At 45.3% G+C, this 23,590-nt stretch overlaps 1 protein-coding gene and 1 long non-coding RNA gene across 10 annotated transcripts in view; one reads left to right on the plus strand and one right to left on the minus strand.

The window, feature by feature from the left end:
• Positions 1-82: 82 nt before the first annotated feature.
• LOC135579588 (uncharacterized) lies at positions 83-15,318 on the plus strand. Of its 2 annotated transcripts, none has more exons than XR_010473009.1 (4): positions 83-586; positions 4,107-4,210; positions 5,657-5,730; positions 15,066-15,318. It is a non-coding gene; the product is annotated as an uncharacterized LOC135579588 (long non-coding RNA). The 2 variants fall into 2 exon arrangements; XR_010473008.1 differs by lacking the exon at positions 15,066-15,318 and adding an exon at positions 9,015-9,664.
• A 2,291-nt stretch (positions 15,319-17,609) lies between these two features.
• MGA (MAX dimerization protein MGA) overlaps positions 17,610-23,590 on the minus strand; it is a 61,573-nt gene continuing 55,592 nt past the window's right edge. For all 8 annotated transcript variants that reach the window (XM_065064567.1, XM_065064568.1, XM_065064569.1 and 5 more), the window contains 2 exons: positions 23,216-23,368; positions 17,610-22,189 (listed from right to left, as the gene is read on the minus strand). In XM_065064567.1, coding sequence (XP_064920639.1) covers positions 20,889-22,189; positions 23,216-23,368 — 1,454 coding nt within the window. In that variant the 3' untranslated portion in view covers positions 17,610-20,888. The remainder of the gene's footprint in view (positions 22,190-23,215; positions 23,369-23,590) is intronic.

Below are 23,590 nucleotides of genomic sequence, written 5' to 3' on the forward strand. Positions count from 1 at the left end.
GCGCGGGTCAAAACCCGTCGCAGCGCGGAGGTGGGGGGCGGTGGAAGCAGGTGGGCCGGCGCGGCAGAGGCTGCGACTGGCGGCCGTTACTGGGCGGCCCTTAGCGGTGGAGATGGCCCTTGCCGGTGGCCGTTGCCAGGCTTTGGGGCTGGGAGTGCCGCACTGGCCGGTCTGCCCCACGCGCCTGGTCGGCCATTTGTGGCTTGGTGCCACGAGGCTCATGCAGTTCACTGTGGACGTGGAGAAGTTGCTGCATGAGCACCTTACCTCAGGGTAGCCAGGTTTGAGCGATAAAAGTCTGGTAACACTTCACATCTGGTGTTTGGATCCTTTGCTGGGGCTGCTGTGGTCACAGAGCTCGCTGGTGCGGAGGCTGCCAGCAAAGCCAAGCCTGTGTCACTGAGATGGGCGTTACGGGGTGACCGTGGGCTCCACAGCAACTGGCCAGTTCCTGCCTATGAAGAAATCCTTCTCCCCTCAGTTCTCCAAAGTCTTTGCTAGGAATCTGGCAGCCCACTGTCACATCACAATGTGGGGATGGAGCCCATGGAGTTAATTTGGATGCTTGTGTGCTGGCTCATAGCAGGTGAGAGCCTAGAAGCAAACCTAGAATAATAGAATTGTTTAGGTTGGAATAGAACTTTAGGATCGTTGAGTTCAACTGTAAAGCTAAAACTGCCAAGTCCACCTCATGGACTTTGCACAGAGAAAACTGAATAGTTGCATAGTGTAGATGAGATCATACACATTTTTCTCCTGGTGAAATACTGAAGAATTTTATAAGCACGCAACAAAATATACATCATGCCAGCAAGAAGGTTTGGCACTTCAGCTGTCTACTAGCTGTTCCTCAGGGAAGAGTTCAGAAGCCACTACACTGACTCTTGTGCTTCCCAGACAGAGACAGACAGCTGCCCTTCCATGCCTTGGCAGGTATAAACCCATGAGGGGGAGAGGGGAGGCAGATCTCACGGGCCACCAAGCCTGAATCGCTGTCAAAAGGTGCACATTTAGGATGTAGCGCTCTGAGTTCAAAGAGGCTGTACTTGTCCACACTGGCCTAACATCTCCACACCAAAGCTCTAAAGTGGAGAAAGGAAACCAGCATTTCTTAGGGTGGAAAAGTCCTGCTAGCACCTCCTTCCTTAACATGCTCTGCCATTTATTGCAATCTGTCTCTGTCCTTGGGGCATCTTTCTGGCTCCATGTTTCCTGTTGTGGGTGCCCTCCTCCCTTTCCCATCTTTGGTGACTATCCCATCTTCAATGATTAATGCAAATCCAGACTATTGATAGCACTTGCAGATGATCATTCCAAAAATGCCATCCATGAAGAGCTCCTGAAGTTCAGGCACAGATTTACCACGACAGATAATCCACATGGGCTATGGTCTTCCTCATAGTGGTGCCCATTGTGGCCAGCACACTACCACCGTCACGGCTTGTGACTATGTGAACCTGCACCACCTGAATTTCCAGAAAAGATGGTTTGCATTCGAAGTGGGATTCTGAGCAGGCACAAGTGCTTGCAGGATTAGGATCTTAAGGCTTGACTGGTCAGAAACCTGCATATATTGACAAAAGCACCTAGAGGCATAACACAGAATGTCTTTCTACTCTCTGTCTGCTCCAGTCATGCCATAATAAGCTGAAGGTAGTGATCTTAAAATGTCAGTTGCTAACCTTTGTTAGGCTTTAGTTTTGATACACAGGTGCCATAGAGAAATCCACACTTGTTGCTATGTCAAAAAATCACAAGGTTCCAGGAAGCAGGGCTTTTGGAAAGATACTTATCTTGTGAGATTTACAATAAAATTGCAAGAGTTGGTAATGTTGCAATTATTTTAAAAATAAAAGTAATTTAAGTCTATGGGAGCTAGGAATATGGATTCATAGCTTTCGACCTCAGACATGGACTGCAACACAAGAGGTGGCACATAAGAAAAGGATTCTAGTAGTAAATGTGAATGTTGCTGAATAACAGTGCCCTGTTGCTAAGGGTGAGGAGAAATTCACGAAGGAAACCAGAGCTGCTTCTGCAAAAATGAAATTCCTCCTCTGTGAAGATTTACACATGTGCTTAGTTTTATCCAGACTGGGATCAATTCTAGTGAGTGGAACTACTCACACTGGACATGGAGTTAAAAACATGCTCCAGCCTGTACAAGGCCAGGAACTGGCATTGCACAGAAAAAAACAAAACAAAACAAAACAAACAAAGTAGTTGATAGTTCTTAAATTTCTGCTATTCAACAGTAAAATATCAGAGTCATCACATTTGGAAGAAACATGCTTACATTTGAGAAAAAGCTGAGGAATGTCTTTGAAAACAAGGCACAGCTGAAATGTTTGCTTGGGAGACGCTGTTTAAATGCAACTAGCATTGTTCCTCTTTTGTTGAAAGCTGAGCACAGCATAATGTGATTTGTGATTACAATTCTTTGTGTCTGTGAAGTGACTGAAGAGACAGGCTAACTCTGAAACATTAGTAGACTTCTAGATTCAGTGTAAAGGAACTGAGACAGAGAACAAATATTTCTGTTTTTCTGACTAAAGCATACTACCTTTCTAGTTAATTTTTAAGCAAGATGAAATGTCACAGAGTTTCTTCAGTTAAACCTAAGGAGAAGGATATTACCAGTGATTTTTAAAGAAACTTTTTCTATAGTTTTAGTAACACAAACACTTGCTCTTTTTTACTTTGATCCTATTGGTACAAAAGTAAACCAAGCAGGAATCACCAGCTTCCTCTGGGTGTCACAGTACAAGTCTTACCATACACCTATTTCATTAGAAGGGCCTGGTTTTCCAATTCTAATATCAAACTTATGAAAGGTTAGTGCAAAACCCTTGCACTAACTCTACAACTACTAGAGCTTTAGCCTGGGATGGTTGATGCTAATCTGCTTGGCTTCTCTTCTCCTAGTCCTATCCTCTAGTAAATACCAAATAACTTCAAATAACTTCAAATTCAGAGGCATGTGTGGAAGCAACAGGTAAACCTGCTGCTCCATGACATGCCTCCTGATGTTGCTTTTGCTCATGGTGTCCAAAACAAGGTCTCCCACACAGCTGTCAAGCTGTTAATCTGCTGGCCGGTCATTCACTTCTTCTGTCGAAGCTCATTAAAGGTGTGTGGCTTGTGGTGTGTGTGCTCCTCACTGTGCTCAGCCACCCCACCGATTACCGCTGTTCCTTCTCTGGTGCCACTATTGTCTTCTCACTATTGCTGGCAGATTGCCTTTACTTCAGAACAAAGCTTGTCTTTTACAGTAGGTTCCTGTAAGGCCCATCTCCATTGGGCAGCACCTTGACTGAGGTCAGTTAATGACAACCAAAGGCAACAGGATTTTCAGCTTCAATCCATAGGTGGTGAGTTCTTCCTTGCTAGAAAGGACAATGTACCATGAGTAAATTATATAATTTTTCTTTGGCATTTGCGGCATTTGCTCTTGAATGTGTTCTTAAAGTAGTTTTCTGAAGGCTGCTGTAAATAATGAGAGAGAACAGATGCCTCAGTAAATTAAATGCCATATTTTTAAGCATTATGTAATGAAATATCTGAAAATGTTTTTCTCTGTTGCAGAAATCCTCTGTGCTTTTCTAAGAAGCAGCATCTTGCATACAATCTTGTAATCCTCCCATAGGGCTCCAAGCACAAGGAACATTTTAAAAGTGATTCTAAACAAAATTATTTTTCTTGTCAATAATATCATGATAAAAAAGAGCACGTAAAAGACACAAAGCAATGGAGCAGAAGTGCTACACAAGCCCTCTCAGTGTGATATTAAAACGTTTCCTTGAACTTGTTCTCCTTACACACAAAGCTCTTCTCATGACCTGTGGCCAGGCAGGGAGCATGAGGCATCTCTCCAGCCAGCTGTGGTGACACGATGAGGGCAGCCGTGGTCCCGTCACCTGATCTGCTCAGTGCTGCCCACGCACTGTATGATGGAGGCAGGAAGGTGACTCTGAAACCTCAACACGTTGAGACCACCCTGCAGCCACAACCCAGGATGATTGCTTGTTCAGCTTGGTTTTTGGCATTTTTTAATTTATTTCTTAGTCAGATAAACTGATCTGTGAAAGGATTTCCTTTTTTTTCAGGTACTGACGTGCCAGAGCTGACCTGCTCTCCTGGTACTAGAGGGAGCTCCAAACTGGAAGTTGTGGCAGGCAGTATGAGCAACTGTGGCCAGCTCAGAGAACAGGTGAGTTAGTCAGGGATCAGCGTCACACTCATGCAGATTCACAGCTTCCAGACAGTTTAGAGCAGGGGTTGAACCTGCTTGTGTGTATCTTCAAAAATAGTGGGGACAGACATTTTGCTCCACACCTTCGTTGCCACTTTCCTGAGCAGTTTTCAGGCCAAGTGAAGAGCAGAGAGCACATTTTTCCCACAAACTTTGAAACCCTGTGGAAGAAGAGCATTGTCTTCTTCTGTAACAGCTGTCTACCCTTCTACCTCCAAAGGACCATGGCACTGCTTTCCAGTTAGGCTAACAGCTGTCATTCTAGCCTCACAGGATGTTGATTCAGCAGGGTCATAATGCCTTTTTCCACCTGTTGGCTTAGAACAGTGAACAACAGGCACTCAGAAAGGGACAGAGGGTGAAGGAGGAAAGATAAACAGCTTTGGTCTAGTCTGGAAGAAAAATAACTATAATATATGAGCAAATAGAAGGGTAGGGGGCAAGAGAAGAAAAGCAGCTGCCATGCAGTATATATAGAGGGCATTTTACATTTAATTTTTCTCCAACTATGAAAATGACTGCAAGCTTAATAATTTCATTACTAACTTCTTAATTAGATATTAATTTTCCATGAAAAAATACACAAAGAATTCTTTGCAGGCCACACGACGGACTCCAAAGCTCAATGTACAGCATGTCAGGTGATGAACCCCAACTGCAGTTAGTTGGTTTTGATGACTTGTTTTTCCCCAGTAAGCTTTGTCCCTTCCTCTCTCTCCTTTATTGCCACAGCTACAAGGGATGAGCAAAATGAGTTTCTGGGAATTGTTTCCTGGGTCTTTTTATCAGACTTCTGGTACCTGACTTAAAATATTTCAATTACAGCCAGAGATCACACATGATCTTTTCTTCATGTGTTCCTGTCAAAAAGTCATGTAGACATCTACACTTCTGTGCTGGTTTGATTGAAATTGAGTTAATATTCTTCATGCAGTACAAACTCTTCTTTTTCACAGCAAGCATGGTCATTGTTTGGATTTTGTTCGAGAATAGTAAGATAACACCCCGGGACAGAACTGATGTTTTTTTTTCAAGTAACTTTCCAGTGGTTTTGAGTTGGAATGAAAAGAATGTAAGAACTTACTGTTATCTTAGCCATTGTCTGGGAGATCAAGGTCTTCCTGGGCTCTCTATCTGCAAGTGTGAGGCAGCTGGGAAGCGGGGCATAGATGGGGCAGACCTTGACTGATGTCCAGGCTGATCAGTAAGAATATTCCATGTCATTAGCGTTATGCTTTATATTTAATGAGAGGGAGACCCATTCCTATTCCACTCTCTTTCAGTTGAGTTCCACTGGGGAGTTCTTTTAGTTTGGCCTAAACTGCCAGTTTGCAGTTGGTCTCTGGGTGTTTCTGCCTTTTGGCCTTTTTGCCTTTGTGGTCTTTTTGCTCTCTCTCTCCCCAGGATCAGCTGTTTGGGACCAGGGTGCTCTTCCCAGGACTGGCTGCTTGGTACGGACGGATTTCGTGAAGAATTGCGTTGAGTATCACTTAATTTTATATTTTATTTTCATTTTATATATAGTAGTAGTAGTAGATTAGTGATGTTTTGTTATTGTATTAAACTGTTTTTATCTCAATCCACCAGTTTTCTCCCTTCTCTTTCAATTCTCTCCCCTACGTGGGAGGCCGGGGGTAGGGAGTGAACAAGTGGCTACCATGGTTTTGATTGCTAGCTGGGTTTAAAGCACAACAGGTTTATAATGCATCTAGGGAGAATACGCTTAAATCACAGATGCCAACTGACCTTTAAAAGAAGAAAAATATACATGCATGAATGCCATTCAGCTGGCCATCAGGAAATTGTGCTGATAAAGAGAAACTATGGGGACTATGGATAATATGTGTAGTATAGAAAGCCCAGCCAAAGATAGGAAGATGCTGCTTAGAAAAGGTTTGTGTCCACCAGGAATGGATAATTTCTGTCATACCACAAAATGTGAACAGAGGTACTTGGAAATCCCAAGCACAGCTACACTGTGGGGTTTTTTTCTGAATTAGAAGAATGTGCCCTAAACTGAAAGAAAAAAAAATGCAAATCCATTTAAATTTTGGCTCAGCTATTATAACATGTGAACTAGTCCTCTCATGTCTCACTCCTGAATTTCAAGGGGCCAACAAAATCCATGCCCTCCTTTAAGACTATTTTTAGCATAATTAGCAAAGTGTGTACATGCATCCATTGAGCTGTCAAACCAAGGCCACGTACTGACTCACCTGGTGCCTGAGGCATGTGTGCATCCGGTGTGCGGCGAGGTGTGCTTAGAGCTGGCTGTGAGGTGGTAGATGTGATCAATAAAAAAATAATCCAGGCTGGCTGATATAAGTCTGGAGGAATGGCTGCGGGACTTGCCACAGCCTTGGGCAGCACATGCTGTGAGCAGGATCCTCACCAGAGCCTCCTCGGCGCTTGGGTGCCATGGGAGCAGACAAGCTGCCAGGGCACTGCTGGGGCTGACAGCTCCCCGATAGCGATGCCACAACCCCAGCTACTTCTGTTCCAGCGTCTCAGCCAGGACAGCACTACGTGTGAACAGTAATCCTCACTAGCTGTGGCCAGGCCCCCCCACATGTGTGTTAGCCAGCTCATGAAGGGAGGTAAATTATGTTTTAAATTTTTACCAGAAGCATTTTTCAGTAGCAGGAGATCAGAATGCCATGCGTAGCTGCTGACTGTGTTATGCTTCCTGCTGCCTACATGGAGGCTGTTGGGGAGGACACACAGCAGGTACTGAGCCAAAACTCAGGCAGGGCACTGTCTGGGTCTTGTGAACTCCCCACCATCGCAGCATTGGCTGGTCAAATAAGCTGTGACATATTACCCAGGCTAATCCACGAGGGTTTCTTTAAGCTTAGATCTGAGTCCAGTCAAATTTACATGCCGAACCAAATGGCCTGACAGTCTCAAAAGACTGTGGAACTGCAGTCTTGCGTGAACTCTGTCTTTTTAAGAGAGTAGCTGGCTGGGACTTCAGATGTGGGTAGAGACAAGAACAGCAGCATGCAGATATGAGAGAGCTGTCTCTTGGTGACTGGCCAGGTGCCACGGCCGGCAGGCACACAGAGATTTGATGTTGGATACAGAAGTCCCTACTTACAACGGGAGGCCAGAGCTGAAAACCACATGATAGGGAAGCATTTGACTGAGCTAGTACTTAAATAAGGGATGCCAAATCCTCGCTCCCTTTCGTAGGAGTTATTTGTGTTTCATTGTTCTCCTTAATTACTGCTCTGTGGAAATATGAAGCATGGGATGAACCTACTATTGAACTCTGCTAGGAATGATAAAGGTTTCCCTTAGAGCAGTCACTTTATACCTTTCCCAGTGTCACGGTTTAACCCCAGCTGGCAACTAAGCACCACATAGCCGCTTGCTCCTTCCCTGTGGTAGGATGGGGGAAAGAATCAGAAGGGTAAAAGTGAGAAAAGTCCTGGTTTGAGATAAAGATGGTTTAATAGGTAAAGCAGAAGCTGCACGCACAAGCAAACCAAAACAAGGGATTCATTCACCACTTCCCATGGGCAGACGGGTGTTCAGCCACCTCCAGGACAGCCAGGCTCCATCACGTGTAATGGTTACTTGGGAAGACAAATGCCATCACTCCAAATGTCCCCCCATTCCTTCCTCTTCCCCCAGCCTTATATACTGAGCATGATGTTATATGGTATGGAATATCCCTTTGGTCAGCTGCGGTCAGCTGTCCCAGCTGTGTCCCCCCCTGCCTTCCTGTGCACCCCCAGCCTGCTCGCTGGTGGGGTGGTGTGAGCAGCAGCAAAGGCCTTGACTCTGTGTAAGCACTGCTCAGCAATAACAAAAACATCCCTGTATTACCAACATTGTTTTCAGCACAAATCCAGAACATCACTCCATGCTAGTTACTCCTAAGAAAATGAATGCTATCCCAGGCAAATCCAGCATGCACAGTTTTGGGCCTATAAACATTTTGCAGTGAAGGTGCAGACACCAGCACACATCAGCCTGTTGGCAGCGGGTTTAGGGGGTAGCTGAGAGAAGCTGCTTTTCACAAACCTCTTAAAAGTACTTGCAAGGGCTCATTGAGCTGAAGTTGAAAGCTGCTGCCTTACTGCCCAAAGATCACCCCAGGGCCTGTGTCCTGTGGAAAGGTTGGGCCAGGTTAGGTTATGTTAGGCCAGGATAAGTTAGAGCAAGCTCCTTACCCTTACAGACACAGAAAGGGATCATGAGAAATGTTTTCCAGCATGTGTCTAAGCAACTGATAGTCCTTCACTTGTCCTCCCACTGACAGCATAAGCAAGAGCATACAAACTACACCGTTTTCACTCCAGAGTTGTTCTGCATGGAAAGCAGGGGGCTATTATTTTCCAGGTCTGCCCCGAGACTCAGGGAAGAAAGAGGTCTTGCAGCTTCCTGCAGGGCTGAACATCACATGGGAGTGCATCATGCATCATCACTGGGCTGATGTCTCTGGGTGTTCTTACGTGTTTAGGTCAGCTCTGTGCAGTCTGCATGCATGGCACTCGGCACGCAGGCTGGCCCTGGCCCAGGGACCTGAGAGAAGCATGCAAACCCCTCTTGTGCTGAGCGATGCATTCCCCCTTGCCTGCTGTCCAACCTCCTCCTCCTTCCCCAGGAGTATGTAGGTCACTGTTGACATTGTTTTCCTCTGAGCTCCGTCTGCTCCTGTTTTACCACTTTGTTCACAATTAGCCCTGACTTTTGTAATTGACCTAAATAAGCCTGTTTGTTTCATTCTCCTTCATCCCATGCTTTATGTTTCCAGAGAGCAGTAGTTAAGAAGAACAATGCAGCATTAATATCTTCTGCAATCCCAAAGCAGACAGTGCCCTGGCTGGAGTTAGTCTTGCTCTTGGTGATAATCAGCAAGCTGACAGTGTAAACCAGAACTCAGCCCACTTTGGCTTTTGCCCTGAGAAGAAGGCAGCATGACACATCTTACAACTTGAATGTGCTGTACAGCTGTCTGGCCTCCGCAGATGCCTTTTGTTATTTCTACTATTAACAAAATTAAAGAACTATAGCAAAACTGTAAGCAAGCAAGCAAGCGAAAATGAAAGTTCATCTGATGACGAGTGATGTCAAAGCATTATATTACAAGCCATTAAATCCAGGCGTTTATATCAGTTTTTGCAGCTGCTCGCTATGTCTTCTGCAATCACACCTCCCATGTTGATGATGTTCTAAATTTCCTCTCCTGTCACGCCCCTGCCCTCCCTGTTAGGGCTCAAGTATGAATGTTTGGAAAATCAAATGCAATGGAGCATGCAAGTTATCTCTTTCTCTCTCGTTGTTGAGCAACACTCATCTGGCCAGGTTTCAGGCACTGCCTTTTGCCTCAGTTTCCCCATCTGTTCTCATGAAGTCCTGCCTGGAAGGTGACATCTCATCAATGTTCTGTTTATTTGCTGTGGTTTTTGCCTTTCACATCCTCAAAACAAAAAGCACATGTCAAAACCTTGGAAGAGAACTTTTTCCAAAACTTCCTGCTGGGTCCCAGATCCTCCTGCAAAGATGTTCTGCTGCTTCCCACTGAGATGCCCACCTCTGTGTCCCTCTCCTGCAGGCAGGGTTATGTTGGGGTCCACAGGTCGGGTTCAGATAAAGGTCAGTACAGAGGCCCCCAGAGGTTGGTACAGAGCCTGCAGGGGAGGATTTAGCACCATGGTATCCCTGAGTGCCCAGCTCCTTCCTCTCACCTCAGAGATGCTAGAAAGAGGCACAGAGGCTAAAATGCAAACAATATTTCATGCTATTTGGAAACCAAATACCAGAAGTGCTGGCATGGCATCTATCTCTATTTTTCCAGACCCACTGCTGGTACCCTGCCCAGCCCCTACCTAGAAGTACACAGTAAATGTCAGTCCCTTTGCTTGTGCTTGGTCCTCTGGAGATATTCTCTTGAGAGGACTTTCGTAGGTGTCTGAGGCAAAGCTCCACTCTGTCCCAGAGGAGGCTCTGACCAGAAAGCAGAGAGGCAGCATGGAGGTAGGCACAAATAAAAGCTGTGGTGCTCGGCTGTGAAGCTGGGGTTTTCCAATAAGCCTAAATTTGGTACCCAACTGAATTTCCTTGAGAAGTAGGGCAATAAATTACCATAAACCCCCTTTAAAATCCCCGTCAGTTCAACCCCTGGCTCCTTGACACAGACTTTGAGAGCCAGGTTTCCCCCTTCCTCTGTAACATACCTTGGCTTGCAGAATTCACCATGCAGAATGAAATTTGACCTTTCAACTACCCATGGCAACCATAGTTCAATTAAATAGGACAAACTTTGTACAGCGGTTGCCCTCAGGACATGGTATACTAAATATGATACAAGCAGAAGAGTGAAACAGAAAACTCATGAAACAATCCTGTGAAAAGAGAGTTGGCAAGCGGGTACCCTTCAGGACAAGGACACACAAACACACATGCTCTCTTCTTCCTCTAGGCCAGTGCACTTTACACAGATGTCAACAAATGGAAAGGACTGGGATTAAAGGCAACATTTACGTGCTTTTAAGTCTATCTGAAGAGCAGTCAAGTGCACATTTAACTTGTATGTATGGATGCATTTGTTCCCATTGCTAATGTGCAAATACTGTCCAGAGTATGGATGCTTTCGTAAAGCAGTGCCAATGTGGGCAGAAAACAAATGTCAAATACAAGAAAACAGAGCCAATTAGTCATCTGGCAAGATGACTGACCGAAAGAGAGGGAAATATAAAAAAGTATAGCCAGATCTTAAGTTCATAGGAGAAATTCTTCTCATGTCATGGTGATGAGCGTGGCATCAAAAAACCTCGAAAGATAAGAGAATTCAAGATAGTGGTGTGGCCTGCACTAGTATGTTCATGATCGGTGAAGCAAAGTATAACAACCCTGCAGACAGAGAAGGAAATCGAAGTGGAAGGGAAATTCTTCTTCTGTATAGACTCAAGGTGGTGAAAAATAGAGAACACAATGAATACATATGAAAGACACAGCAAACCCAAAATATTATTTCTAGAATGACTGGAATTAGGAAGGCTAGAACGCTGGTAGCAACAGCCCAGAAACATTGCCCAGGGAGGTGGCACCATCTCCATAACTTGAGGTTTCTAAGTCTTGGTTGGAGAAAGGCCTGAGCAACCTGGTTTGATCTCATGGCTGACCCTGCCCTGAGCAGGGGGCTGGACTACAGATCTCCAGCAGTCCTGTCCCACCTGAATTTTTCCTATGATCCTACGAGGGCCTACAATTTGGCATACACATAAGGCAACTGCTGACATCGCCATGACAACAAACTGGGTTTATGCTGGTGTTGCAGCTTCCTGCAAAGAGGAGAGTACACACTTCCTTGAGATAAATGTTCACAAAAAGACAGCGAGATTTATAGCACTAGACTCATTCGAGCTTTGCTTTCAAGCTGATGAAAGAATTAATAGGTTATCAGCTTGTTACACAGTTCATTTCTGCTTCTGCCTCAATTTTTAAGATAGAGGGGAGAAAATTACATGCAATCTTGCAAAAAGAAGATAATTACATCCTCCCCCTTGGGAAGACAACGAAAATCGCTTCAGTTAATACTCCCAGATCCAGGGGGAAGGCAGCCAGTCAGCAGCCCAGGCCGGCTGTGTGTGGCTCATCACAGCCAACCTAGCGCTGTAAAACATATTCCTTCAATATTCGCCCCGTCATCCTCCTAAGTAAAAGCACATGAAGCAAAATGCTGCCAATGCTTTGCTCAAATACTGCAAATGAAATTACAACTGCGATAATTACAAGCTGAAAACAGGCAAATTCTAAGCAGGGGCTCTCCTGCGGCACAATGTCCCCGTTGGGGAGCCCACTGCCCGCATGGGTTCATGACTCATGGGAGGAACACTGACCTGTGGGCTCCTGGGTCAGTGGGCAGAAGATGGGGACATGTGAGCTGCCACCACAGCTTCTGCCCTGGTAAACACCCCTTGGGGAGCTCAGAGAGCGCTTGGTTTCCTGCACACTCTGGACTTGCACTGCCTGCCTCCCAGCCAGAGCCAAGGATCCGGACCCGTGGGACCCACCTTCAGCCAGGAATAACTTCTGACTTGAGGCAATTTTAGTAGGTCACTGAAGCCGCTGGCTTTTCCCTTTGGCAGCTGTACCTCTCTTTCCCACCCTATGAAAATCAAGTTTTCTTTCAAACATGAATGTGCCCCTTGTAAGCTGATCTGCAATATAATTATTTTCTCCCTTGCTCAGCAAAGTTTGTGAAACTGAACATTTTCCCTGTCAAAGCCAGACAATGAGGCCTTGTCTACACTGCAGCACGGTAGTAAACAATTCCCACTGTGGCTGCCATCAGTTCAGCTCACTGGTGGGAGACGTTTATTAAAATTTCTTCCTGGAGACTAAGCCTCCCAGTTCAAGTCGATTGCCCCATATGTCAGAGCCACCAAACATTTGTGGGGTAAGATTCTGCAGGAAGACTTCTGGCTTTTTTTTTGCCATAGACATCCAAAAGCTGAGGAAGCAAATTTAAACCTTCACAAAGTGGTCACAAGCTGAAAGTCTGCTTGAGCCATTTTTTAAAACCAAAGAGTCATTGTAACCCAGAAGTGAGAGCACTGGTTAAGGAGCCAGAGGTAATCATTACTGTTGCAAAAGATTTGCAGGCACCTCATTTTTCTATCACGCTTTTGCAGCCAGTCACCTTAACAAAAGTTAATGAAGATCATATCGGATCTAAATCATTAAAGAAAAAAAGCATCAAGGTAAACAAAACAGGAGAATTCTATCTTCTGTGTTATCCATCTCATACATAGAAATGTTCACGTTTGAACTTTGCTGAAGCTTGGCCCATCCACGTTTATCCAGCCCCATAACCTGTCCCAGGCCCTCAGAAAGGGCCTACGGGCCATCAGCAGGCTGCACCACCATCTCCCACATGCCCCAAACCCAGCGAAGCCCGGCCAAGCCAGCAGCTACGCCTCACCCTGCATGTGAGGGGCATGTTCTGCAGGGGCTCCCACCAGCCGCCACCCGCCCCGGTGTCTCACTCCCGCACCGAGCTGCCTGGGCCGGAGGGATCGTGTCTGGGCTCTGCTGCCTTTACAAGGTTGAGCATAGAAAACATGTCTCCAGCCGGGCCCCGAAGGGACACTAATGGTTTATGGAATCACATTTTTCTCCAGCTGCATAACATTGTTTTATAGTAAAGTCCAGGTCTAGCACGTCTCAGAAATAAGACATAGCATCAGCTAACACATTTTCAAAGCTCAGCAGTGACAGTGCCTCAGGCTCGGGCATGGACAAAGCTGTGTAACAGAGAGCTGTGCCCCCATGGGGAGAGGGCCAAAGGCTCATGGCTGGGATGGCACAGCTTCATCCACACTAAGCAACTAGCATCTCCTGAGGGAAGAGACACCTTTAGCTGCCATTTACCCAAACAGCTCTAGGCTTCATTTGATACCAAAAGAAACCAGACACCTGGTCACCATTGGGTTTTTCCTTCAGGAGAAAAGCAACTCAGCAAGGAATTCCAGAATCCCTTCAATAATTTTATCATTGTTTTAGGACACCTCAGGGTAAAAGATGTCATGTAAATAAAGGAGCACAACCAGCAAGCCCTCAGCCATGCAGAGGGCAGGGTGAGCCAGAGGGAAGCAGAAGGGAACAGAAGACTTGCCCTGGTACTGCTGCCCAGCCAAGCCCAGATGTCCAAAAACGTCCACGTTTACAGCTTGTTCCTGTATAACAAAACAAATATATAATGACCAGAGGGGTGCAAGATGTGCATTTGCTGGTTGCAGGATAACACATGAGAGGCAGTACTCGAAGGAAACCAGGATATAGCTGGATAGCTCTAGAATACATAGGAGGCTGGTGCTGTGGATCCACTGTTTGCAACTTAGTGGATGGCTGGAGCTCCACTCACTGGGACCAGCAGGACTCTGCTGTAGCACTGTCACACTGGGAGGCTGCCCCAGTCTTGCTCGCAGAGGAGGAGAAAACCCAACATTTGCTTAGCACTTGACTTCAAGCCAGAAGGTGAGTGTAGCCACAGGCCTGGGCTTTGAGGCACTGTTGTGTGTACCATAGCAGGCTGGGTCTGAGCCCCTTTATGCAAAGGATGGGGACTCAGAGGTCCAGGCCCATGCAGGCAGAAGGACTGGTGGAAGAAGGGAAGAGGAGCACCTGCCCCTCATGCCAAGTGCAGCTTGTGCAGCTCCTGCAGGGAGCCTGTCGCTCAGGGCACTGCAGAGGCAGTGAGGGACGGGTTGTGCGAGAACCGGTGTTGACTTCCCCCATTGCTTCTGCCAAACTGCCCTGTCACCTCCAGCACAGGCCCACCATTCTCCTCTTACTGCTCTGGGAAATCGTGGCCAGGAGTTCAACAGGAAGCTACAGCAACACGTGCTGCTGCAACACCGTTTCTCAGCCCTCTGGAGGAACAGCTGTTACTGTCCTGCAAATGGACTTCTTGTTAATTGGAACAATCATGTAGCTACAAACTGAAAACTACTTGATTGTATTTCATGCTGCAGAAGGCCTAGTGGAAGGGTGGGGGTCATCAGTCGCCCAGTCCCCAGGGGTTGAAAACACGTGGTGCTATTCCAGAAACCAGCGAGCTTTTGACATCCATTCATCTTCCCATTTAGTTTTTTATGTAGATTGAATCCAGTACAGTTTAAAAATAATCTCTTTTTTTAGGCTAGTTGGTGATAATACAGGGATAATTTTACATTTATTTTTCTAATAACAATCACATCTAACTAGATACCAATGTCTGGGAATCCAAGGGGCATTTTCCAGGTCCTTTGACACACCTCAGCAGTGTGAAGTATTGTGAAGTATTTTTTTATCCTTGCAGGGCTCAGGAGCCTCAGCTGTACTTGGAGCCCAAGGCTGTGCAGACCCATGCCAGCCTACAGACCTTGCAGAGCTTTGTGCCAGTACAGCCCCACGCACTGGAGGAACAAGGGCGGTCACACACCTCATGGCTTTTGCTGCGTGGCTGCAGGCACATCCCTACCCCAGCAGGCCCTCAAGCCCTGGGTTTGGCCAGAGGAGCAGCTCAGGAAGAGCTGAGGAGCCAGGCAAGTTGTTTCTTACTGCTGTTGTCCAAGGAGTTAATCAAAACAAAAGCCACTAAAAATGGCATACAGCTTATGTTTGTGTAGCCTTTTTTAGCTGCTATTTAATTGCCTGGTTTTAGCCCACAAGGCACCGTGTGCCACAGAGCTTGCAAGGGGCACCTCTCTGTGTTGGAGGGGGGAACTACAGGGGTGCCGAGGCCCATGGGGAGGCAGGAGCCCTGCGGTGCAGCCCCTTGGCCCTGCCGGCCACCAGACAGAAGTCAAAAAACACCCAGAAAGGCCCACCTCCTTCTCCTTGGAGCTGGTCCCAGCTGGTCCCGGGGGGACCCTGGCATCACACCGGGGAGGTCTCAGCATGTCCCCGGATTCATGTCAGCAGCGTCCTGGGGTGACCATGGCATCATTCCAGGGGGGGACTCCGCATGACCCCAAGGTCACGTTGAAACCCTCCTGGTGTGAACCCTGGGACTACCCCCCGCAAGATGCTGGGGTCAACCTCAGGACCCTGCTGGCATGGCCCCAGGATCATCCTACATTTCCCCAGGCACAATGCTCAGGTCAGCCCTGGGACTGCTTCGTTGCAATGCCGAAGACAAGCCCGGGACCCCATAGGGACAATGCCGGAGTCACTCCCCGGGTCATGCCAAGACCCGCCTCTGCACAATGCCGGGGTCAACCCTGGAGACATTGCCAGCGTGACCCTGGGGTCATGCTGACACTGCCTGAGCACCATGCCAAGGTCAATCCCAAGACGCACCCGGGACCCTGCCAGCATGACCCCAGGATCGTGCCAACACCCCCCAGCGTGATGCTGAGGTCAACCCTGAGACCCCTCTCCAGGACTCTGCCGGAATGACCCAGGGGTCATGCTGAGAACCCCCTGGCACAATACTAAGGTCAACCCCCAGACCCACCTGGGACCCTGCTGACATGACCCTCGGGTCATGCTGATACCACCCTGGCATAGTACCAGGGTCAATCCCGGGACCCCCCCCCCAGCATGATGCCAGGGTCACACCCTGGAACCCCCAGACTCTGACAGCATAACCCCCATGCTGAGACCCCCACAGCATGATGCTTGGGTCACCGCCGGGGAGCCCACCCCCGAGACCCCGCCAGAATGACCCCAGGGTAATTAATTTAGATTCCATTTGTTGCTAATTGTGGACAAACTGGTCCCCTGCACCTTTTTGAGCTGCATTTATGGACTCAAATCTTGCCTTAAAAGTTATTGCAAAGGCTCCCTGTAACTTTTCATGGTCAACTAGTCAACTGAGTTTATTTATACCATTGTCTGTGTTTCCAGAAAACACAATAAATATGCTGGAACACAGAGGTTCCCAGCACAGGTCACGGGACTCTCTTTATATAAAGTTCTTTCCATCGCAAGCCCAACCAGATATACCTTAGACTTAGATTCCTTTCTATCCCAAGAACTTCACCCCTTAAGAATCAGCCAATGGGATAAGGCCTTGCTGAAGGGTTTCATCAGAACCTTTCAAAAATACATTACCTGACTGTATCACCCATTTTAATAATTGCATTTTCCTGCAAGAGCTGATCTTCAGCTTAAACAAAACCAAAACCTCTGTGACATCTCCATCTCCATCCCTCATCCATAACTGTTGTCTTCATTTTATTTTCTTAGGTCTGTAAGTCAACTCATTTGTAGACATTTACTACTAAACAAATGAACAACCACCCACAACAAACCACCACACATTTATCAAGCGTGTTATCTTCCATTTAATGGATATGGAAGCAGTAAGAGGGTGACTTATTACAGGCATTTTATCTATTTCTTCTAAAAAAGCATCTCCTCTGACATTTCACTCTCCAGACTTGCGCCCATGAAGACAGCTCTGTTGTACAACTTCTCTAAAGGAAACAAATCCAAAGGATTAACCTAAGTTTGGTGTAGGGGGAGTGAGTCTGGACAGTGATTTTATGTGGACTTCATCTTTAACTGTTGTAGGGTTTGGTTTTTTTCTTTCTACGCCAGTATTGAATGTTAACCCCATTGGCTTTCTGCTTAAGGTGAAAATAAAGCCCCTTCAGTACCTTTTCTGCATTTAGCAAGTCAATATCCCCTTTTACAACCAATACCATTTCCTGCATACTGCTCAAGACTGAAGAGAGACTTTTTTTGATTTGTCTGATTACTGGAATCAAAACCCAGACTTTTGTGTTGCCAAACCTTCTGCCTCAGAGCATCCATGTGTGCCACTTGCTCAGCTCCAATGCCACGTGTCACCCAGGGCGCGCCACCACGTCACTTCTGCTCCCTCTCCCTCCCTGTAACAAACTTTCAAAGCCAGTTTCTAGTTGACCTTGATTGGTTTATTTTAGTTTTACACTTTGTCCCTCACATACAGTTATTTAAGAGTCCTGTACTGTTAGATTTCTACAAAAATATCCATTTTTCAAAAGCAGAAAAGAGGGAAAGATATATTTTAATATATAAAAAGAAAAAAAAAGGGAAAAAAGCTAAATCTGACATTTCATCATATTCTTAAAAACATTCCAGTCTATTTACAGATGTGTAAAAAACAAAGAAAATCTCCAGGTCTCTTAGTCTAGTGAGAACGTGTGCCTTGCAGGGGTTTTCTTTGTTCTCCTGATTCTAAAATCTTTTAATTACGTCTCCTATTCTTGCATTATTGCCTCAAAAGATAGCATACATAATTTTTAAAAGGTCTGTTCCAAACCAATGGGAACTTGAGGGAAGAGCAAAAAAAAAGGGAGTCAGCATTTAAATTAATAGCAAAATATTAAGCTGCAGACATGAGACGGTGGAACAGGGAGAGGAAAAACTAAGAGCATTTCAAACAAGCTTTGTTGCCTGGTAGAACCCAACACAGACTCTTCTTGGAATTGCACCAACTACCACTTTGGCAGCCAAATTTGGGGTCTGTTCTTAGTTAATTTAGTGATCATGTTCAGGAACCAAAGATTTTTGCTGTTGTATTTACACAGTTCGTTTTCATTGCCATAAAATTCCTCACTGCCCAGTGCCAAACAGTAAAGACATCCAGGCATTTTCCATTACCTTGATAATGGACAAAACATCCTCAAAAGTAGAGCATTTCTTTGAGATAACATTTGAATGGTTTTCATGTTACAGCTTTCTGGCCCAGGCAAGTATGCAAAGTACACATACTTTTAAAAAGTATTCAGATGTAATTAGCACACAATTCATTGATTAAATCAGCCATTTAGAACCACAAAAGGGTAGGGTGCAGAAGGAAAGGTCAGTGATGAGGGATCTGAAAGGAATCACCACACAGTTCTGGTTGCTGTTTCACACACAGGAGGAATGACATCTATTGGTAACACTGGGCTGCCACAGGTAAAAAAATAAGCAACTTCGGCCTATTAGAAATGCTCAGAACCAGATTCCCATATAAATACATTTAAGTCTAATCTAAAACTAATTTAGTCACTCCAGATTTCCACTGGCTTACAATAAGGTTAAAATTCTTTAATAACAAGGAACATTATGTCTAAATACTTATCCATATTGTAAATTTCCTTTTCTAAGGCATTCAGTGACAACCCTGCCTGACTCACACTGACCTACACTCTCTTTTCCAAATCACTAATAGGGGACTTATATCAAATATTAAAATAGTAAATATGCAAAAATCAATAAAGAGTTATGTGTAACTGCTTTAAAACACACCATTTAGAATGGACTGGTGAGAACCTTTTTTGTGTAGGCTCTGGAGTAACTTCATGCTTACTGAGCTCGAAGGGCTTCTCTCCTCTGCAGCATAATATAAAATCATAAAAGAGACAAACACCCAATGTGTGTATATCCCCTGAAGAATCTAACCTAGACCCAGATCCAGAAGCTGCAGCTCACTGAACAGGGAGTATGGTTGCACTGTGCACAAATGCTGCTCCCTAATTGTGGAAGAACATCAGCCTCCACACCTGCGCAGCCTCAGCACTGGAACGATGAATTCCTGCATTACTGCATCACCAAAGATCAGGAATTTTGGAAGGAAAATCCCAGCTGCTGTTGCTGGAACAGTAAAACAGGGGATTACATTCCTAAACATAAAGCAAAATGCACCACCAAATTCTGTATAATTTTCATGGCAACGTTTTTTACCTTTTCGGAGCAGTTAAGAAGCCCCTCAAGCGCACCGTAACTCGTATTTACAAACTTGATAGGAAAAGATTGTGTATACACTCATTAACAAATCATCTCTCCTAGGCTGAAAATTTCATTTGTCAAGAAAACTATGAAAACAAAAATCGTGTACAAAAATATAAATATCTTTACAGTCTGTAGGCCCTTCACATTCAACTGCTGAACAGTGAAGAGTATCTACAGGTTATTGAGTAAGCAGTGGCAGAGAATAAAAAATACATCTTGTGATTCAATACTGCCCCGTTTCCCTGGTAATGAGCATTTTTGTTGACTTTTTTGCTATACACAGATTGTGCAAATGCAGTGAGAAACCTCTGAGTACCTTTCCTGAATTTATAAAGAAATGGAAGGTTTGGGAAGATATACACATATTTTCATATATACATTCACATATACACCTCGCTCATTTACGCTACAACAGTCCTGAAAGCGTTCTGTATTTTTATGAAGTAACACTTCCTATTAACATTCCTAGCCACCAAATACATCTTGAAGAATGACAGGAGGGAAGAAAACAAGAACTGGGAAAACACTCAAGCTACTTCAAGCATTGTATTTAAAGATGTAGCAACAGGGTGCCCAAATTTCCTTCTACTCTCTGTAACTTTTCCGTCCAGGTGCCCTAAGCACCGAAGGAGGCAGTATTTGTATAGGGGCAGGAAGTGAAAAGTGAGGTTTGGGATTTTTTTTAGTAGTTTCATTTAACATACTGTCCTACTTCTAATTACACTGGGAAATATAATTTTCTTCCCCCTGTAGTGAGAGTTGTAGATGTTTATTAAAATCTTCTGTGCATAAGCTCCTAAAAAGAGTTTCTGCCAGAGAACTATCTAGCACCAAAGAACAAAAGCTTTTCACTTCAGCCCTCTGCAGAGTCTCAGATTTCCTTTCTGCTACACTAGGTAACAAGTTTGAGAGTAACCGCAATCTCATTTCTGCACATTCATTATATTCTGCAAACATTAAAACCAGCAAATGTGAACAATCCAATTTCTGCATAGATAATTTGCCTGGTACAAAAAGTAGCAATCCAGATTTTTTCCCCAACAAGACAGCTGCCTCCCTACTGGAGGAAGGAAAAGAACCAACCAACCAAACAAAAAAAACCCTTTTGATAGCCAGGTTTCTCAGTCCTTTGACAAACTATTTCTGTGTAGGATCCAATTTTGGAAGGATACCATGTGCCCAGCAATGGTTATAGATCATCTTCCTTGTTTTGTGAAGGGGAAGGAGAACACACAGAATACGACAGTGAGGTAAAAATATGTCGACATGCTTAAAGTTTCACAGCACTTATTTCTCAATTTGGGGCCTGCCCTCAGATGAAGAGAGTGCCGATGCCAGACAGAAAATGAGCGTTGCAGACAAGGGAGGCTGCTGAACTGTGACACTGGTTCACTGCTCCAGATCTCTAGTCTCTGATAAAAAATAAATGCATTTATTTGCCTGTGGAAGTTGAAGGCGAGGCCCCAGTAGTATTCAGTTTCGTAACCACAGGTGCTAACGTGGGCATTGCTTTGTTATCCTGTCCTTCTGGAACAGTTGCAGGCAATGAAGCTTTTACCCCACTGGGTGCTAGTTTTGCAACTACAGGTGCCAGTAAGGGCATCACTTTATTACTCTGCCCTTCTGAGTCCGCTGGCAGACTCGCCACTTTTAAGCCAAGTGGTGCCAGCTTGGGCATGGGCCTCCACAAAGCGTCAGCATTACTAGCTTCTGGATTAGTTTTCATCTGCAAAACTGGAGGAGTCACATTAGTGGTCTCTGCCAAGGTTGTTCCGGTCTTACCATTCCCACTGGTGGGTAAGGACAGATTGGGAAGCGGATCCTTCATGTCAGCACCTATTACTATCTTTAAAACATCCGCTTCCGATGAAGGTTCCCCAGAGTTCTTGTCCCCATCAGTAAGGTCATCATCTTCTAGGTGCAGCAGGAGAGGGCTTATAGAGCCACCACCCTCTGGAACTTCAGAAAGGTCCTTAAAACTGCCTCCCAAATGGCCAAACTGGAAGGAAGACCCATCTGCAGCAGAGAGACCACTGGCTGTTCCCCGACGAGCTTCTGCATCTTCATGAGAGAAATCCGAGTTGAGAGTGCTGGGCAGTTCTGACATGGCTGAAGCATCATCGTTCAGCTGCTGATTGAGGAAGGCAATCTCGTTGAGCAGCGAAGTGAGCGTTTCATCAGTATCATCACTCTCCTCAATGCCGCTCAGTAACTCACTTGCATCCAGTTCTGCTTCCTCCATTGCAGATGCTACTTTCCTCAATTCCATTTCTATCCTGGAATCTTTTATCTGCAGCTTGCGGAATGGCAGTTCTTTAGATTTTAGTCTTTCCCTTCCAGAATCACCGTCTTTCCTCCTGGCTTGGCTGCCTCCAGACTCACCAACGCAGACCTTTTTGCTAAAGGACTCTGGAGGTTCCTTTGTACACGACACGCTCCGGAGTTGTGGAAAACCATCTTTATTTTCTAAGAAAGCTTTTGTAGGACCGGCAGTATTTCTTCCATCTCCACCACTGTCTCCAGGATATGGCTTGGCTTTTTCTTCTGAAAGGATGCTATCGCTCTTCCTGCTTTCAAAAGGTGCTACAACCAAGGACTTTTCTGAAGCCTGAGTACCTGCAGCTGTTGTTGTATTAGCATTTTTGTTTCTGTTCAGGTTCAGACTCATGCTTCCCTCAGCAGCCAGCGACGTTACATTAACAATCTTTGGCATCATGAATGTATCTTCGCTTTCTGCAAAACCAAATAAAGTAGCATCCATCAGGATCCATGCTAACTGCAAGATAACTCCTAATGAAATACAATTTGCTCACTTTCAGCTCTTCCTCAAGTAAGCTGCTATTCACAACTGAAACCGCTTACGCAGTTTTTTTGTCGAGTGAGGCCTTAAAACACTAATAGCTTAGCTTTTAACTTGTAGAAAAAGAGCAAGCTCCACATCTGTTATCCCAGAACCACCTGCCTGGTCCTTCAGCTTCCTCCAGCAGGCTGGCATAAATGCAAGCAACTGTAATGATTATACAGTTCTGATGATGACACACAAGTAGAACAGAATTACAATATTCTCCCTCACTGTTTTTTCATGCTTTATTCTATGATCATATTTTGCAATATTGGTTTTGTGCACAATACTACAGAGGCATTTCAGGGACCACACAATTATTTATGTTTGGCCACCAAGCAGTTTCCTGTTTATAGCACTCGGATTTTTTCCCAGTCCCAAACGTGAAGTGAATTTGCCTTTTTTCATTATGACCAAACGACTACAATAAAGCAGAAAGTGAGGGGCTTGCTTTTAACACAAGGGACGGCAACCAGCACACTGCTGGCAGGAACCACCCCACGCCTAGACCCCACGTACTGCCTTGAAAAGCATCTCTCCCAGGGGCAGCAGAGCTGCAGGACGTGGAAAAGCCTGGATGTAACAGGCAAAGGCTTTCAAGAGCCCCAGCACTGCTGCGCACTGCAGCTTCCCCAGCAGGGTGAGTTACACCACAGACGCATTCCGGCCTCCACTTATTCTGATTTTGCTGAGGGCAAGGAGGCTCAGTGACCTGAAGGACAGTTAGAAAGCTTGTATCTATAAATCCCTAGAGGCCCCTCTGAACTGCTCAAAACATTTAATAGTGATTTTCTTTGAATACCCAGACAATAACACCCATTATTACTTCCCAGCGAGAGAACAATTTACCTTCATTTTTGCAAGTATAACGTTCTCTGCATGCAAACAAAAAGATCCATAAAAACCAAAGTGCCTACCTGAATGGGGCTCCGTAGCTGATACTACTGTTGAGGGCGCAGGGTTTCCAGCAGCAGTTGACAGTGTAATGGGAATGGTAGAGTTAGCAAGAATTCCTTTTACTTGCACAGGAACTGTTGATCCTGGCAGCTGAATCATCACAGAAGCAATACCTTACCCAAGAAAAAGGGAAGGGTGGGTGAGGTGGAAACAAAAGCCTTTCAGATACTTAGTTAAGCCTGGAAAATAAGAGCCTTGCACTTTCAGGCAAGACTTTACCCTGTAATACCATCTGAAAGTGGTAAAGAATAGAAATATAGATTGGTTAGGTGATTAAGAAATCTTCCCTATGACTCCCTAATTTGGGAATAGCAAAAAATTAACAGATTTTACTT

This window comes from Columba livia, chromosome 5, assembly GCF_036013475.1.
Source record: "Columba livia isolate bColLiv1 breed racing homer chromosome 5, bColLiv1.pat.W.v2, whole genome shotgun sequence".
Taxonomy (NCBI): domain Eukaryota; kingdom Metazoa; phylum Chordata; class Aves; order Columbiformes; family Columbidae; genus Columba; species Columba livia.